Source organism: Protopterus annectens, chromosome 1.part0 (assembly GCF_019279795.1).
Source record: "Protopterus annectens isolate FY-2018-M chromosome 1.part0, PAN1.0, whole genome shotgun sequence".
NCBI classification, from domain to species: domain Eukaryota; kingdom Metazoa; phylum Chordata; order Ceratodontiformes; family Protopteridae; genus Protopterus; species Protopterus annectens.
Window position 1 is genome coordinate 1,215,300,791 of NC_056725.1, and position 17,521 is coordinate 1,215,318,311.

The 17,521-nt window shown below is 40.8% G+C and overlaps 1 protein-coding gene across 1 annotated transcript in view; it reads right to left on the minus strand.

Annotated features, from left to right (window-relative positions):
* The window catches only part of MMS22L (MMS22 like, DNA repair protein), a gene marked incomplete in the record, with an annotated part of 1,809,169 nt that overhangs the window by 1,390,409 nt on the left and 401,239 nt on the right, over positions 1 to 17,521 (minus strand). The window contains 2 exon segments of the mRNA XM_044065731.1: positions 4,887 to 4,974; positions 9,867 to 9,922. Coding sequence (XP_043921666.1) covers positions 4,887 to 4,974; positions 9,867 to 9,922 — 144 coding nt within the window.

A 17,521-nucleotide genomic window follows, 5' to 3' on the forward strand; every position in this document is an offset into this window, starting at 1 on the left:
TCATGTGCATCCATGATGATCCTGCTTAAGCTGTCCGCCAGTATATTGTCCTTTCCTGGTACAAACTGGGATTGCAGCTGTATATTGAGAGTCAAGGAAAGTTCCCATAGATTCATTGCCAGTCTGCAGAGAGGGTAGGAATGGGTGCCTCCTTGCTTGTTTATGTACCACATAACTGTAGTGTTGTCTGTCCTTATTAGCAGGTAGCCTTGATGTAGAAATAACTTGAAGGCCTCGATTGCATGTATCACTGCCAGCATTTCCTTTTGGTTTATGTGCATGCGTAGCTCTTTTTGTGACCATAGTCCTTGAATGCATCTTCCTTCCATGTGCGCTCCCCATCCGTGGTCTGAAGCGTCCGTTGTAATGGTTTGGCTGGCTATTGGTTTGCTGAAAGGCAAACCCCTGTTTGACTGGCTTGCTTGAGCCCACCACAGAAATTCCCTTTGAAGGCATGGGATGAGTGGTATCAAAGTTTCCAAGCTGCGACTGTGCTGAGTCCATAAACTCCTTAGGTACCATTGGAGTTTCCTCATATGTAGCCTTGCTTGAGGAATCAGAAGAATGCAAGAAGCCATGTAACCCAGGGCCTGCAGGATTTTCCTTGCAGTCAGCTGAGTTTGTCTTGACAGGTTTTTGAAGTAATCCGGTAGTTGGTTTTGTTTTTCTTCTGTGAGGAAAGCCATTTGGGTGGTTGTGTCTAGATCCGCACCCAGAAAAGTCATTCTTTGGGATGGAACAAGTCTTGACTTGTGAATGTTGACTGTATATCCCAAGGCCTGAAGAAGATAGATGGCATAATTCAAGTGTTTTAACAAAATTTGTTGGCTGTCCGCTTGTATAAGGCAGTCGTCCAGATACGGGTATATTTGTATCCCCTGAAGTCTGCAGTGTGCAATTACTGATGCCAGGCATTTCGTGAATACTCTGGGCGCAGTAGATGAGCCAAAGGGCAATGCTGAGAATTGATAATGCTCTGAACCTGCAAGAAATCTGAGGTGTCTTCTGCAGCTTTGTCTGATAGGGACATGCAGGTATGCCTCCATGAGGTCCAGAGTTACCAGCCAAGACCCCTTGCCCAGCATGGGAAGGAGTTGCTGTAGAGTCAACATTTTGAATTTTGGCACAATGAGATAAGTATTTAGTGCGGACAAGTCGAGAATAGGCCTCCATTGCTTTTCTTTTCTTGGAACAAGGAAGAGTCTGGAATAAAATCCTTGGCCTTGTTCTGAGAGAGGAACCTTTTCTATTGCTTTCATTTTCATTAAGTTGGAGATTTGTTTCAAAGCCTCTGCCCTTTGATTTGGTGGCACATCTGGCATGCCTTTTCTGTTCGGTAATGTGTGGAAATGGAACCTGTATCCTTTGTCTATTATTTGTAGTGTCCATTTGTCCCTTGTAATAATGTGCCAATTTTCTGAAAATAAGGAAAGCTTTCCTCCCAAAGGTGCTTCCAATTGAGCCCTGGTTGGCGGTGTCAAAGTAAAGTCATTGAGTCTGTCCTTGTGCTGCAGTTGTAGGCCCTGCACTACCTCTCTGGTTGGGAGGCTGCCATTGACGTCCTCTGTAGGAGCCTCTAGCTTGCCCTCTACCTCTGGCACGCCTGTTCTTGCCTCTCTGAAATCTGTCTGTGTCTGGAAAGGACCAGTTCTTGGAAGGCCAATTTCTGCTGAATCTTGGTGGTTGGACTTGCATAAAATCTTTGACTGTTTGTACAGATTTTGCCTTTTCTTCAAATTTCTTTAAGACCTCCTGAGCAGTGGAGCCAAATAACTTTTGCTTTTCCAGTGGAGCATCCAGAAGCTTTGCTTTGACATGGTCTGGCAGAGATTGTTCCTTCAGCCAAGCATGCCTACGTATGACTGCACCTGTCATAGCTGACCTACATGAAGCTTCCAATGCATCATAACCACACTGCAAGAAATGGTTGCTAACCTGAAGTGATTTGCGATCTAGGGGTTCAGGTGAAGACAGCTTTTTATGCAATTCATCTAACAAATATTCTTGGTACTGTATCATATGAAATTGACAGTTTAAAGCCCTCATAGAAAGGGTAGCAGAAGTATACACTTTTTTTACCCCATCGCTCTAAAGCCCTGGACTCCCTTTCAGAGGGGAGTGGATTTTTTGTAGTGACAGCTGCAACCCCTTTAGGGCCCTGGGAAATAGTTTCTGGATCAGCAGAGTGGGCCTTGTAAAGGAAAAGATGCGATTCCAGGACCCTGTAGTACCTATCTGGTTTGGCAGGAGCCGGAGGGAGAGTGTCAGGGGTTGTGCTAGATTCAGAGTACACATCAATGACATTCAAAACAGGGGGAATAGCCAAAGGTCTATGCTGAGGCAAATGCAAGAAGGTCCTTAATCTCTTCCTGGAATCAGAGAATTCCTGGCCCTGCCATTGGAAATGCTCCCTCATAGTGTGCAGAGTTTCCCCAAAAGACAGTTCTTCAGGAGGGGAGGCCAAAGGGATAGATTCCTCTGCATCTGAATCCTCGTAGGCCGAAAAAGCCTCCTCCTGGTAGTCCGAGAGAGCAGAGCCATCAGAGGCCTCATCTGAGGAGAGGGGATCACAGGGCTCAACCCTGGGCCTTTTTTCTGTAGGAGGTTGAGAGCCCCTGTCCGGATGAGGCTGAGAGCCCCTAATTAATGATATAAGGTCCTCTGCTAGACTAACAATCTGAGAACCTGCAGTGGGTCCCTGAGGGATAACCCTGGGAGGCATAGATTTTGAGTGTTTAGCAGCTTTAGAGAATGCCTTAATAGACATGGATGCAGGAGGCCTGGCTGCACCACGTGCTGGTGTAGTTTTGTCTAAGGGAATGGTGTCGGAAGGTTCCTGGACACCAGATTCCAAAGGAGATTCAACAACCGATACAGTAGTGGCCTCCGGGGCCAAGGTTGTCGGTTGTACAGTTTTGGTGGACGGTAGTACCAAGGACTCTGTTTCAGCCGAGACAGAGACACTCGCGGTAGGCCTGGCCGTGGTTTCAGCCAAAACCGCGGACCGCGTGTTCGGTCCTTGTCCTTCCGTTTCTTTATTAAATGTGAAGTCGGAGTCTCAGACGGCATTTTGTAAGCAAAACTAGCCCCAAAAAATTCCTCTGCAAACTCCGACCGACGTCTTAGAGTGCGTCGGTTGAAGGAAGCACAGGCGGAACAGGCCGAGACGTCGTGGTCTGGGCCTAGGCAAGGTAGGCAGTAAGAGTGGAAATCCTTATGAGGTATTTGTTTCCCACAAGTTAAGCAATTATTAATTTTATCTGACATCGGCTGAGGCAAGAAAGAGTCCCCAACGGGGTACTTAGCTTTTGAAGTCTTCGGTTTAGCTGAATTACAGGAGCTGGCCGACCGGCACTTGCGATCTGCTTCTGCTTCGGGCACCACGCGTCAAGAAAGACTGAGGAAGATGGCGTCGGCTGACGCTTTTATACCCCAGGCGCTCTGACGTCGGGGAAGAGGCGATATCAGCCGACGCCGGACCCAGACTTTGGAATCCGGCCGACCGAAGGGCTGCCTGAGGCAGGACAGCCCATATGTGATGACTGCAGATGCATCCTTGAAGGGCATCTGTTTTACAGCACAATAAACCACTCCCTTACCTATATATATATATATATATATATATATATATATATATATATATATATACACATACATACATACATACATATATATAGATATATAGATACATATTATATATATTTTTAGAAAGCTTGTGAGGAAACTATTACTCTTGTTATTTTTGTTTTACTTGGATCGCTCGTCTGTGTACTTAATAAAAGGATTTTCGACTGGAAACTGCCTGCCTTGCCTGGATTACTTTAAAATACTTAGTAATTCTGTACAATATTTCAAATTATATATTTTTTATTATTTTTTTGACTTGACTAGTTTAAATTCACTACTTCTAGTACTAGGTGTCTGATCTGATTAATATACAGTGATTAAATAGAGATATATGGACTGAAAATCTTCCACACAGAAAAGTTTTACACCGTTTAGTTATTTTTTCACTAACATGGAGTGCATTCTAGTAGGTTAGAAAACAAAAGCTGCAGAGAAGAGCATATTAAGATTAATCCAACAGCTAGACTACATATGACATCCACATCTTGACCAGTATTGACAGCTATGTTTCTAGGAATTACCCATTTGTTTTCCATTTTGAACACTATAATATAAACAAAGAAAATTACTGACTACATACAAGAGTTTGATAGGTAAAGAAATAATGTTAATGTTAAAAATAAATAAATAAGAAAGCTGTTTGGTAAATACAGTTTAGATGGGAGAAAATACCCAAGAAAAACATAACAGCCCACACGAAGATGCAACTTTTTTCTTTTCTTTTTTTTTTTTTTGCTGTAGTTGTAGCTTTAAAAAAAAAAAAGGAACCAGTAAAATAGGTTATAAAATGAAAAGCATAACAGCCCAAAAGAAGATGCAATTCTTTTTTTTTTTTTTTTTTTTTTTTTTTTTGCTGTAGTTGTAGCTGCAAAAAAAAAAAGGGAACCAGTAAAATAGGTTATAAAATGACCTACACTGCAAACTTCTTATGAGCAAAGTAAATGACTCTTGTTAAAGTGGGAAGCCATCAAATACTGGTACTAGAGGGCAGCCTCTGGGTAGTATTTATCATTTCAAGTTAATTTGCTTTGTTCCCCTGAGAAATACCCTGTTATTTAGCAAATGTCCAGAGACACATTCACAGCAAAGAGAGGAATTATTACACAACAGGATTAAAGTTAGCCATCCTGATATGAAGAGAGAATATTTTCCTCATCAATGCACAACTGCTCTAGTAAAAAGAAAAGCCTTTCAACAAAAACAGCCTACCCAATGTTGGCCTTTAGTTATTAAATTGCAACAGACCGAGCTTTTCTTACCTGTAAACAAACACCTTTACATACTGCAAGAAGGCAGTGCACTGCTTCCTAATATCTTCTGCTTCCATATGCTTATTAGCAGCGTGACCTGAAAGTAAAAAATACACTGCTCATATCACAACCATGCAGCTCCACAGAACACCAAAAGCATATCCATACAAATAATCCTGAATCTGCATCATCAATTCTGCAAGCTCACTTTGTTAGGAAATTTCCAGCAGTTACTTGGCAGAAAACAGCATTTATGCCAATTTACTGCCTTGTTATGACTCCGTTTTTAAGATAAATAATCTACTAAATGTCATGGCCTGAACCCTTAACCCCACATCAAGTTATATGAATAATGTGACCAGCAAGTTACTATTGTTACCTGCATCAGGCTGTTTCACTATGCAGTAGTTTCCAAACAGCACACAGCAGCACAAGCAAGCAAAAAATGATCAAACAGATCTGAAATAATGCAAAGCTGTGCTGCAGATCAATGACTAAACATGTTCTTAAATTTTACTTTACTAAAGATGCTGACGAAACAGGACAAGGTTTATGTCTGCTTTTAAAGTCAATCACAAATTGAACATCCACTTGAGGGATGAAAGGAATATAGATTTCAATCCATTCAGTCGGCATTCTAAACTGAAACATAAATGAGCCACTTAACAACTTCAAATTGTTTTAAACTCTCATGTAACATGCTCTCTTGTGGACTACAGTGGAAGTTTGACAAACACAAACAGAAAGGTGCTACCAACTACATATGTAACACAAGAATGATGTTTAGAACTTAAATGCAACAAAAAGTAATGAAGTCTAACAGCTGCCAGAAGGCAGTAATATCTTCAGAATTCAAGGATCACAGCAGGAAAAGTCAATCATTAAATACTGTGGATATGAATTAGTTTCAACAGGACAAACTTATGTTATCAGATCACTGCTGTCTGAAAAATGAAACCATTACTAACAAACCATGTTTCTTTCAAGTGGGAAAAGAAACCAAGAAATTAAATAATGTAAATAAAAGTACAGACTTGAGTGACCCAAGCATAAAATGAATCAAAATACATTTTTGTAATGTATTTTAACCTGGTTAGTGAACGGACACATATGAAAACCTTTTTAGACATGACAAGGGCCAAAGGCTATGTATCAGTTAAGTGTGTGTTCAGTGTAATAGAATACAAATCAAATAAGACACTGTACAAAGTGATCATCATGACAAGCATTTTACTCACTTGAGTGAATAAAACTAACTCAGAGATTCATAATTAAATACTATACAAACTGCACCCCACCAAGATGTAAACAAACGCTATTTATCGTTAATGACAGATCTTCATCGAGAGACCATAGTGTTTTCTCACTGACAATCAAAAGCATGACTTCAATAAGCTACCCAGACCACTGTAAATTGCTTTCCCCCTCTTCCGTTTCAGACAGTGTCTTGAGAAATGACCGTTGGAACCTTTGAAGGTTTGTAGGCTAGACAGTCTTATGCAAACTCCTGCGCATCAGCAAAATTAAAACATCCTCAAAACCTGCTCAGGAGATCTTTACTTCCACAGAAATATAAATAGGACCTGCAGGCAAGACAGATATATATCCCAGAGAATCCCTCTTTCATGGAATAGACTTTCTTTGGCTGTATAGCAAAGTATTGCCCAGACCTTCTTTGAGCATAACCTGGATGAATGGATGGGCAATCAAATACACACCAGGTTTTCCCTCTCAAAATCTAATAGAAAAGGGTTTGAAACTAGGCATAAATTAGTCATGATACTGGATACTTACGATTTGGGATATTAGGGATGGACTAATAATGGTCCCCTGGATCACTAGCCTAGTATTGACCTATGAAGTTATAAACCTATAATCCATATGTGTCCAATTCAACCTTAAGACTAGTAGCCACTGACAACAGTCACTCAGCACCTTTAATACTTTCCCAAGCTCTAGAACTACTCCCATAATGCATGTCACCTCCCTTTCTCTCCAGGAATGAGACTGCATTTTGGAACAACAGCATCCTAGCATTATAATACAACATTAATAGTCAAATCCTTTAGGTCCCTCAGAAGAGGGGATTATGAAGGATGAGAGAAGGTGGGTGGACTTATTGAAGTGGATAGATATGGATAATGAAGACTTAATGATATGGTAAATACATAACTTCTGTATCTTACATGATCTAGTCAATTCACAGGCTGGAGTCCCCAAACTAAAGTTCTTGAGTGGCATCAAGACAGAATGCCCCTCTGTATGGCAGCTGTGAATGTAGAGCTAAGGAGATCACATTGAGCTTGTAGTGCCTTGAAAAAGTATACACTAAAGCCCATGTTATAGCAGCACAGATATCGTGTGTGATAGTATTGCTGAAGAAGGCAATAAAAGCAGTCACTGCTCTACTTAGATGTTTTTTTTTAGGTTCATTATGTAAAGATTTGTTGCATATATCTTGTTTCAAAACAGAATGCATACTGACAGCCGTCTGGACAGAGAGGCCTTGGAACCTTTTTGCTCACTTCTACTGTAAATCAAAACAGAGTTGGTTACCTTTCCAATATATTTTTTTCTATGCAGACAAAAATGAACATCTAACAATTTAATAAGTATTCTCCTTTGCTAGAATACTGAGGAGAGAAAAGAACATTAATGTTACAGTTGAGGCTACATGACTGCCACCAAGAAAAAGAACCGTTTTAATAGTGGGTTCAAACAGGGGAGCTCTCTATATAGTGGGGTCTCAACAAAAAGGCACCACTGAGAAATGCCTTATAAACTTTTAGTGATAAGAACAATGAATTTATCACCTGATGAAAGTTCAAACTGGCAGCTAAATGGATTTTAAATCAAAGAATAACTAAAGCCTTGACCAAAGATATCAGCTAAACATCAATGGAACCAGTCCTTGGTTAGCTGCCCAAATAGAAAACTATGCCCATTTTCACAATGTGTAATTTTACTAGCTGTTTTTGGGAAGCTGTGTGAATATGGACCACCCAGTCCAGGCAAGATGGGTCCCTGGTTTCAGGGAATGAAGGTACAGGTGAAGCTTAAGAGATGAGTGAGACGGCTGACCACTAAGTGGACTGAGGAGAAAAGGCTTCTCTACCAGTTGAGGCCAAAACAGAGGGACTCATACGGTCTGTGCCAAATACGGGGAGAAATCTCTCTTATTTTGCTCGCAAATTGCTTAACCTGTCTAATATCTGAGAACACTATGGCTGCAATGCAGTATGTTATTGCTGATCACTAAAGGGACAGTCAAGAAGTTTAAACATTATCTATAATCTGAACAAATAAAATATCTGGAAAATAATGCAAACTGAGAGAAAGGTATGCCATAATGAGGAGATCGTGTTAATGAATAATGTTGTTGCTGTCTTTCGGCTTTTCCCGGTTAGGGATCGCCACAGCGGAACTCCGGTCCGCTAATGATTGGCAGTAGAACACAGATGTGCCAGCTCGACGTTCAGCCTTTAACAAAGGCACGCCCATAACGCAAACTGAGAGAAAGGTATGCCATAATGAGGAGATCATGTTAATGAATAATGTTGTTGCTGTCTCTCAGCTTTTCCCGGTTAGGGGTCGCCACAGCGGAACTCCGGTCCGCTAATGATTGGCAGTAGATTTTCATGAACACAGAGGTGCCAGCTCGACGTTCATCCTTCAACGAAGGCACATCCATTTACACATGTCTTTCGAACGCCCACCCAAACGCGGGGAGGACATGCAGACTCCACACAGAAGACACTCAATGAATAATATGAGGATGAAATCAGGGAGATAAGGATTCAAACAGCAAATGTAGGAAAATCCATCTTCAACAATACCATATGGTGGCTAGGGGTTTTACACTTACTGGCAAGACTGTCTTAAAATGAAACATCAGCTATACTTTTAGCTGAGAAGGAAAAACAATAATACTGGAATACAAACCTTTCACTGGATTAACATGGTACAAGCAGAACGTTTAGTACAAAAAAGAGCATAATATAACTCCACAATTGGAAAGACTGGAAGGAATCTAAAATGTTATTCCACGGGTAGGATAGAATATTGTTACAATAGTTCTTCTTGAATATAATGTATCAACACAAAAACAGTTGAAATTTTTCTAAATTTACTACCACCATAAAGTTATCAGAAATTCCAAAAAGTAAGCTAGAAGAATCAATTACAACCAAACAACACAAGCAAATAAACAGGACTAGCAGTCAAGTAACGATCTGCTGCAGTATGCAAAACACTGTTGGTCCTGAAGTGAAAAATTATAGGGGAACTATAAGCAAAAATAAATAAAACAATGCTTTAATACAAACTTGATTTATTACAAAAAAGCCACCAAACAGAAGGAAGAAGTAAGGTTTGCTATGCAACCTTCAATTCAACGTACAGTACATACTGAAGTGTTAACAATACCAGTAAACAGAGGAAGGGAATCTCTACAATACAAGGCCTGGACAAATCTGTTAGACGCTTTTAAAAACTACAGTAACATTTAACAATGAACTTCAGCATTGCATTTCACTTGCCGCAATATGGACCACAATTTCTTTGGTTGATCAGGATAGCAATGAAACAGATGGCTTACATTCTTTTTAAGATATGTCTACTTTAAATTATTTTGGCACACTTGCTAGTCACCAGTTTCTGAGCAAAATTAAATAGATTTTCCCCCAAGGCTAAGCTTTCTATCTTTCACTTTGAACTCGGTGGACCAGCAACAAAAAGGAAAACGGCCATACATTAGTATAATATAAATTATGCTAAAAATGCTCAAATTACAAGATCTCCGACCCATCAGATTCACATTACCAGTCTTAAAAGACTACTCAGATCTTCATTGAATCGCATCTTGTTTATTGTTATTTTTTAGAAATAGAAAACCAAAACACCTATACGCAGTTTTCAAAGTCTTTATATAGACAAGTTATTCAAAATGTAAACAAAGACTGTGAACCAGAAGAAATTATTTATATTTACCAAAGTCAAAGGAGGAGCTTGCCTTCACCATGGATTCTAATTTGTGAATTAACTGCCTAAGTATAAGAAAAAGAATAATTTAGACACAAAATGATTAACTGCATACATGCATTTCGTAAGTACATTAACATCTAGTAATGCTAGACTTATTAAACAAGATGGTGAGCTTCAAAAAGGAATGTAAAAAGTTTTATTTCAGTCTCTCTACAGCTCATAAATTTCATACTCTGTTTTCAATAAAATAACATCTGCACCTTCTGTTCTTACCATTTCTTAAGCCGCTTGTCCCCACCATAAAAAGGAATGTCACTAACAAACAATAATCAACTTAAGCAATGCGTCTGAACTTAAGTGCATAATACATTCACAAATTGCATAGGAAATATCCAGCAAACCGGGTTTCATTATGGAAAAAAAAAAGCAAAAGGCATACTTTTCATTCACAAACTGCATCTTGTTTAAGATAAAGCATGCAACAGGGACAACTGTTTTGAAAAACTACACAAAGAAAAAAAAATGAAAAGAATCTCTCTCAGCGCATAAACCAGAAGAAAATTGCATCATAACACAAACAGCACCACAAAAAAGGAGTACAAATAGCCAGAAAGTTTTAAGTATTAGACATGCTGACAGCTCCAGCAGCAAGGTAAAAACAAAACATAACAGAAGGTCACAAAAAACAACCACCACCCCAGAGGTTGCACAAACTGTCAACAACATTCTGCTTTGCTTATGGGAAGAGGTGACCGCATGATCCTCAGGCCAGACTGCAGAATGCCTGGAGAATATCCCCCAAACAATGATGTGGTATCCACATGTCACTATCTTTGCAGTGCTGTTGCTGGACAAAAACTAAGTACAGTTTCAAAAAAAAAAGGTTCATATCCACAGGGAAAGTCAGATGGAAACATGCATCACAGCTTAAATTGCAGAGAAGCTGTTAGCCCTCACAAACTGGCAAAGGATTAAGGAAAAAAAAAAAAAAAAAAAAAAAAAGACTTGAAGGCAATGCACAATTCAAGCACAGTAGCAGGAGGAAGAAGTTTGCAAAATGCAGCAAGGGTCAGTGAAAGCTACCAAGGGCAGCCATATGCTAAATAACCATCTTAGGTACACAGGTACTAAAGTAGGTTATGCATAACCAACAGGAGTACAGAACCAGTCCATAACACAGTTGGTGACAGATCAGAAAATGACATGACACAGAGGTGGCAAAGCACAGGAAATATGATACCAGTACTGCAGGTAGTGTAATGCTGTCCACTAAGCATTCTAATGATCCCATTGTGCCATACCACAGAATACAGATTAAGTAGTTCAGTAAGGAAAGGACACAGAAAGAACATATGCTATGGACAAGCACAACAGCCTATAAAAAACAGAACACAACCGACTCCTGGTCAAGGCAGGCTGTGGAATAGAAGTTTTCAGTGATCGTTCTCAGCAACCCCCCCCTTCCCCCGAGCTTGTTAGTGTCAAATATATAAAAATGTTGGAGAGCTGCGCTGTTTTATGCTGTACATTTGTCTCTTACCGTTTCCTCTAACTAATTCTGTTACATTATCTGTCCTTTGCTTTTGTTGTATATGGCAAGGAAACGCTCTGGGAAACCATGGAAGGACTCTTGGGGATGGAACAATATGACCCACAGAATAGCACTTCCAGAACAGATCCTGCATCACATCTAAATGCTGACTGCCGATCAATCCTTGAACCCTTCTTTCACTAGCGACAGGCAGTTTTAGCAGATTATGGCTAAACTGCACAAAACAGATGCAAAAGATTCTTTGGACATGGAGGGTGCATTAATAGCTCACTTAGACCACCTGCTTAAGGTCGATGAGACATTGGCAGACCTACCACATCAGATGGCGTCAGCAAACTCGCAGGTGGACCAATTGGAAACTCATCAAGCTGATGCAGAGGATATAAGCTGAAACTGGAAAATGTAGAAGGGTCTAAATCTACAAGCTTCCTGTCTTGCAAAATATCTGGGTGGACAACTATCATTGTCAAGGACATCAGGATAGCAAGGATACATAGAATATTTACTCCCAGACACTCTAGGAAAAAATTTCATGGATTAATTCTTAGTGTGGATGGAATCACTTAACATTACGGAAAGAATTCTGACCTTGTTGTGGCACTCAGGTAAAACTAAAGTGTAATGATTCCAGGGGTCCTTTGTAACCATGATGTTATGCCAAATCATGAAGGGAGAGAGCAATCTTTCACTCCTGATTTAAGGTGTGGGGCAGCATGGCTGGCGCAACAGATGGATGTATCCCATGCAACTAAAGTTCCTTTTGCCCAAAGGGCCCTGCCACATCTAACACTGCTGAGGAAGCAGGCAGAAAGATTAAACAACTGGCACTGGATTCTGCTTTTCAGGCTGTTATGCCAAATGGGTATCTGTAACAAGGCCATGTGAAGTATAGCAGTGCATAGGCCAGAATGTTGAGACCTAGACTTTACCTGATGTTCACCAAAGAGCCAAAAACACACAAAGGAGACGCGTTTCAGACTTCAGGACATGCTTAAAGAGGAGATGATCAATAACCTCTGCTGATAAAATCATACAAGGCAAATTTTGAGAGAAAAATCGCCAAGGACTCAAAAGACAATCATAAGGCCTTCTTTAGCTATGTTAGAAACCTAGGAGGAAACTCCCAGATATGCTCGGAATTAGTTCAAAATGATGTGAAGATTACTGAACCTACACACATTGCCAACATACTGGCTGACAGGTTCAGTGCAAACTTCTCCCCCCCTCCCCCCCAAAAGGAGAGATATCTATACCAGAGGATTGTAACCCCCCAAACATCTCCAACGCCCAGGTGAGAACTGCTCTCTCCAAGGCAAAAAACACAGCATCCATGGGACCGGATGGTGTCCCCTGCTGTGTGCTCCACGAACTCAATGAGGAATTAAACCCGTAGTTAGGACAGCTGTTTAATCTTAGCCTCACCTCAGGATACGTACCCAAGGAGTGGCGCACGGCGACTGTGGTCCCACTTCATAAGGGCGGTGCCTCCACCGACCCTGGAAATTACCATCCCATTAGCTTGACAAGCCTTATCTGCAAAGCCATGGAGAGGATCATAATGGAACTCATAAATAAAGACATATGGAACTTGCAGACTTTGGATCCATCCCAGTTTGGCTTTGTCAAAGGCAGATCATGCCTCTTAAACTTGGTTGACTTTTTCGAAACAGTCACCAAGGCCATTGATGAGGGCAAGGCAGTCCATACAGCCTACCTCGACCTGGCAAAGGCCTTCGACACAATACCCCACTCAGGTATCATCGAAAAACTCATCGGCTTAAATGTAAACCCATACATCACAAGATGGGTTGCAAAACTGGCTAAGTGACAGAACCCACAGGGTCAGAGTTGCTGGCGCCATGTCAGACTCAAAGCCTGTCATAAGTGGTGTCCCACAGGGCTCAGTCCTAGGACCACTCTTGTTCGGCATCTACTTTTCTGAAGTACAAGCAAACACAGGAGGGTTATGGCTGACAAAGTTTGCAGATGACTGCAAACTGGGCGCCATAGCCGAAAACACATCTGACACAGATATCCTTCAGAAGGGCCTCACAGAAATGGATAACTGGTGCCAGAGCCATGGCCTAAAGTTAAACGCCAAGAAATGCATAGTCATACCCTTCGGGAAAAACAAGGTTACCCCTAGCTACCATATAGGTGGCAATCCACTGAGCACAGAAGAAGTCATCAGGGATCTGTGGACCCGGGTTGACAGTAACCTTTCGTTTGACACTCATGTTGCCAAAGTAGTTAGGAAAACCTTCTACATTGCCCACCTGATCATGAAAGGATTCACATCTAGATCTAGGGAGGTCATCGTCCCCCTGTACTCATCACTCATTAGACCTATGATTGAGTACAATGCCCCATTCGGAATGTATCTGACCCGACACCTGCAGCAGCTGGAAAGGCCCCAAAAGTTCCTCACCAAAAGGATAAAGGGTCTCAAAAATATGTCTTATGCTGCCAGACTGAAAGAACTCCAGCTCTATTCAGTCGCATACCGCTTGCTCAGAGGTGACCTGTGCCTGACATATAAGGCCATGTCAAACCCAGATTTGATGAATATGCTTCACCTCAAAAAATCTAGATCCCTCAGAACCACAAGGGCGGGAGACTTAAACCTTGACATGGTTATTAATAGAACGTGCTGGAGGGACAGATTCATCACCCAGAGACTCCCTATGCTGTGGAACAAAATCCCGGTACATGTGAGGCAGAGCACCTCGCTGGCCTTGTTCAAGAGGAATCTTGACCAATGGATGGGAGATTGCAGATATACCCCAGGGATTACTTCAGTGTCACTGCTTGACAGAGGCACAGCAAAATAATAAGGCATAGTTTTCTTCAAACTAAAGGGGTGGCGAAAGCCACACAACTATGGGCTAGGCTTATAAATGCCCTTGGGCAGATAGCCTAGTATGAACCTATGAACCTATGATGACCAGTCAGACCTTCATGTTGCCCCAAATGAAAGGAGTTTTTCTCTAATCACAGAATCTTAATTTTAATTATGCACAACCTCCAAGGTAATCTAGCCTAGAGAGAACTTTCCATATACACCTGGTGATCTGACTCAATTTAGTAGTCTGGGGGGGGGGGGGGGGAGATGACTATAAAGGGTGGCAAAGTTGTTTGCAAATTATGCTTCTTAAAGAGGTAATAAGGCTGGCTCTCATATTCTTCTTTGCTGATGATGCCAAGATCTTTAGTTTAAATGCCAAAATATAAAATTCTGAAAGTTATTGCAAAGAGGTTCAACAGTTAACAACAATGCAAAACAGTTGTTATACGGAGAAAGGGGCAGTGGGACACAAAGCTGATAAGTGGTATATTTGCCAAAATGACAGTGGAATTATTTAATTCCTTTCACCACTTTGTGATTATCCAGCTTGTCAGGCAATATCAACCTACTTTAAAAAAAAAAAAAAAAAAAAAAAAAAAAAAAAAAAAGAGTCAAATTGTTTCCTTCCTGAAGTTGTCAACTGCGGTATACAGAACAAAGTTTAAAAGTTTTAAAACTGGTTCCCGAATCCAAGATTTTTACATTTTATTTTTTACTACGGTATATAGAAGAACGTTTAAAAGTTTTAAAACTGATTCCCGAATCCAAGATTTTTACATTTTATTTTTTACTAGTTATCTCTGTCCTTTGTAATACATGTATTTTTTTTGTTTGTTTACTGATGAGATTCATCACTGAATTATTATATTTTGCATATTACGAGGATATTAATGTAGAATTTAAAGGCCTGGTAAGCCCAATGACGTGCAAATGGGTGTTGACTTTCCTGAGAGAATGCCACTGTTATCTGAACGCTATTTTTTTTGAGTGGGATAAAGCATGGGTCACTCACTCAATTTACAATGTTTTGGGAATGTTCTTACCAAGGGAAAGGACAACTATGAGTTAATTACATTTACTTGGAAAGACTCCCCATTTAAGCTGCTGACACCTGAATAAGATCCACTAGGGAGATTTGTTATACGCATGGGTCATTCTTCAGGTAGTAGAATATCACTTATCTGTAGACCCCACCACCACAATGATTGATGGCCCTTCCCTTGCAAAGTTATTATGATCTTGGACTTGTCAAATGGATAGCTTCTCTCTCCTGGGAGTGGACTAGAATCTAATAACCACTACAGAGAAAGCAAGTCATGGTCCCCGGGTATTACAAGCTTCCTAAAGTTGGTAGGTATTTACGTAATTTTCAAGATAGGGCTTAGGGATACACACAACTTTCTGGTGGATTTAAAAACATATACACACCAGCCATGCAGTTTTAATATATGGGCAAGGTTGGACAGATTTGCGATTTCCCAAGAGCACATGCATCTGCTGTAAGATCTCATTTATTTTCCAAGGATGCATTTAGACCATTCTCTTGTTATGCTAAAAACCATATGGTAGAACATCTGATAAATATTGGTGGGCTAACATTCAGTTGTGTAAGGGCTTAGAGTCTGGACCATGTTTGGATGGGAATACCCAAGAGGACTGGGAAAGGTTTACAGGCTCCACAGGGCAGTTTAAGGGGAAATGACAGCTCTATGTTAAATAGGAAATTTCAATCTGTCCACGACAGCCCTTTAAAGAGTGAAAAAGGGTCAAGTGGACATGCAGGTATATGAGAAGCTTAAAGGAAGATAGTCCATCTAGATTACAAAGCACAGCAAGCTAAGACAGCGTGAAATTTCAATCTGTCCAGGACAGCCCTGCGCTGAGAAATTTTAAAGAGTGAAAGGGATCAAGTGGACATGCAAGTATGCAAGATGCTTAAAGGAAAATCATCTACCTGGATTACAAAGCACAGCAAGCCAATACAAACATTGAACCTGTTCTCCTCCAATGTCTCCCCAAAGTGAGTGAAAACGCTGAAAACCTAGGTTGGTGTGTGGTAGTTTAGATGGAAGGGTTAAAACAGATAAGATTCTGAAAATTTTCTAAGCATTAGAGCAATTATGATAAGACTCTCCAAGTACTGACATATTTGCAAGCCTTAACATTACCCAAGCTGGATGAGACTCAATTTTCCATTTTACAGGCCAGTATTACAAGAGCTCAGTTGAAAGGGGCTTAAGTAGGCTATGAAGGCTGAGAAGACTCCTGGCAGTTTACCACTCAGTTAAATTTCTCCAAGTCTTCTCGGTTTCTAATACCATGACGGAGTGGACTTCATTCCTAAGTCAGGGTATGATTAAAGTTCAAATTAGTATCGTTTCAGTCTTTGATGTTAGCCAAAAGTGCCCTTGACGGCCCATAACGGACTCCTTCTGCAATTCATATGGAATTACATGCATCGGTACCATATCTAATTAGGACTTCAAATTATTTTTTATGAGACTCATTACTCCTACTACTATTGGAAGTGTCTGGGAATAGTGCTGTTTTGTACCTACCATAAATGTAGATGTCCGATAGGCATGCATCTGCAGTCCTTACAAATGGGTTGTCCTGTCGTCAGGCAGCCCTTCGGTCGGCCGGATTCCAAAGTCTAGGTCTGGCCTTGGCTGGTGTCGCACTTCACCCGACGTCATAGCTGCAGTTCTTTGGGTATAAAGGCATCAGCCGACGCCATTTTCCTCAGTGTTTCTTGCCCCAGATGCCAGGTGCCCTCTATGAAGGCTTAATTTGGATAAATGCAAATGGTTCCAAATAGTAGAGAGCAAACAAAAAATAAGCATGTATGTACATATATACAAACAAATACACCATAATAGATTCCCCCAGCTAGCTACAAGATGGGCAAATACCCTAGGAGTACCACAGAGGGGAAGGAGGGTGGGTAATCCTGACTGCAGATGCATGCCTATCGGACATCTACATTTATGGTAGGTACAAAACTGTACTATGTCCTTCAAGGATGCATCTGCAGTCCTTACAAATGGGTAGAATACCATAGCCAAACGGGGGAGGAGAAATAAGATTATGGTGTAGTTAAGATCCCTTGCAAAACAGCAGTGGCAAAACCTGCTCGGGATCTGGAGTACAAAGGTAAATTATAATGCTTGGCAAATGTATGCACGGAGCTCCAAGTAGCAGCCTCTAAAATGTCTTTGGTAGCCACTCGTAAAAAAGCTGTGGTAGTGGCTGTAGCTCTTGTAG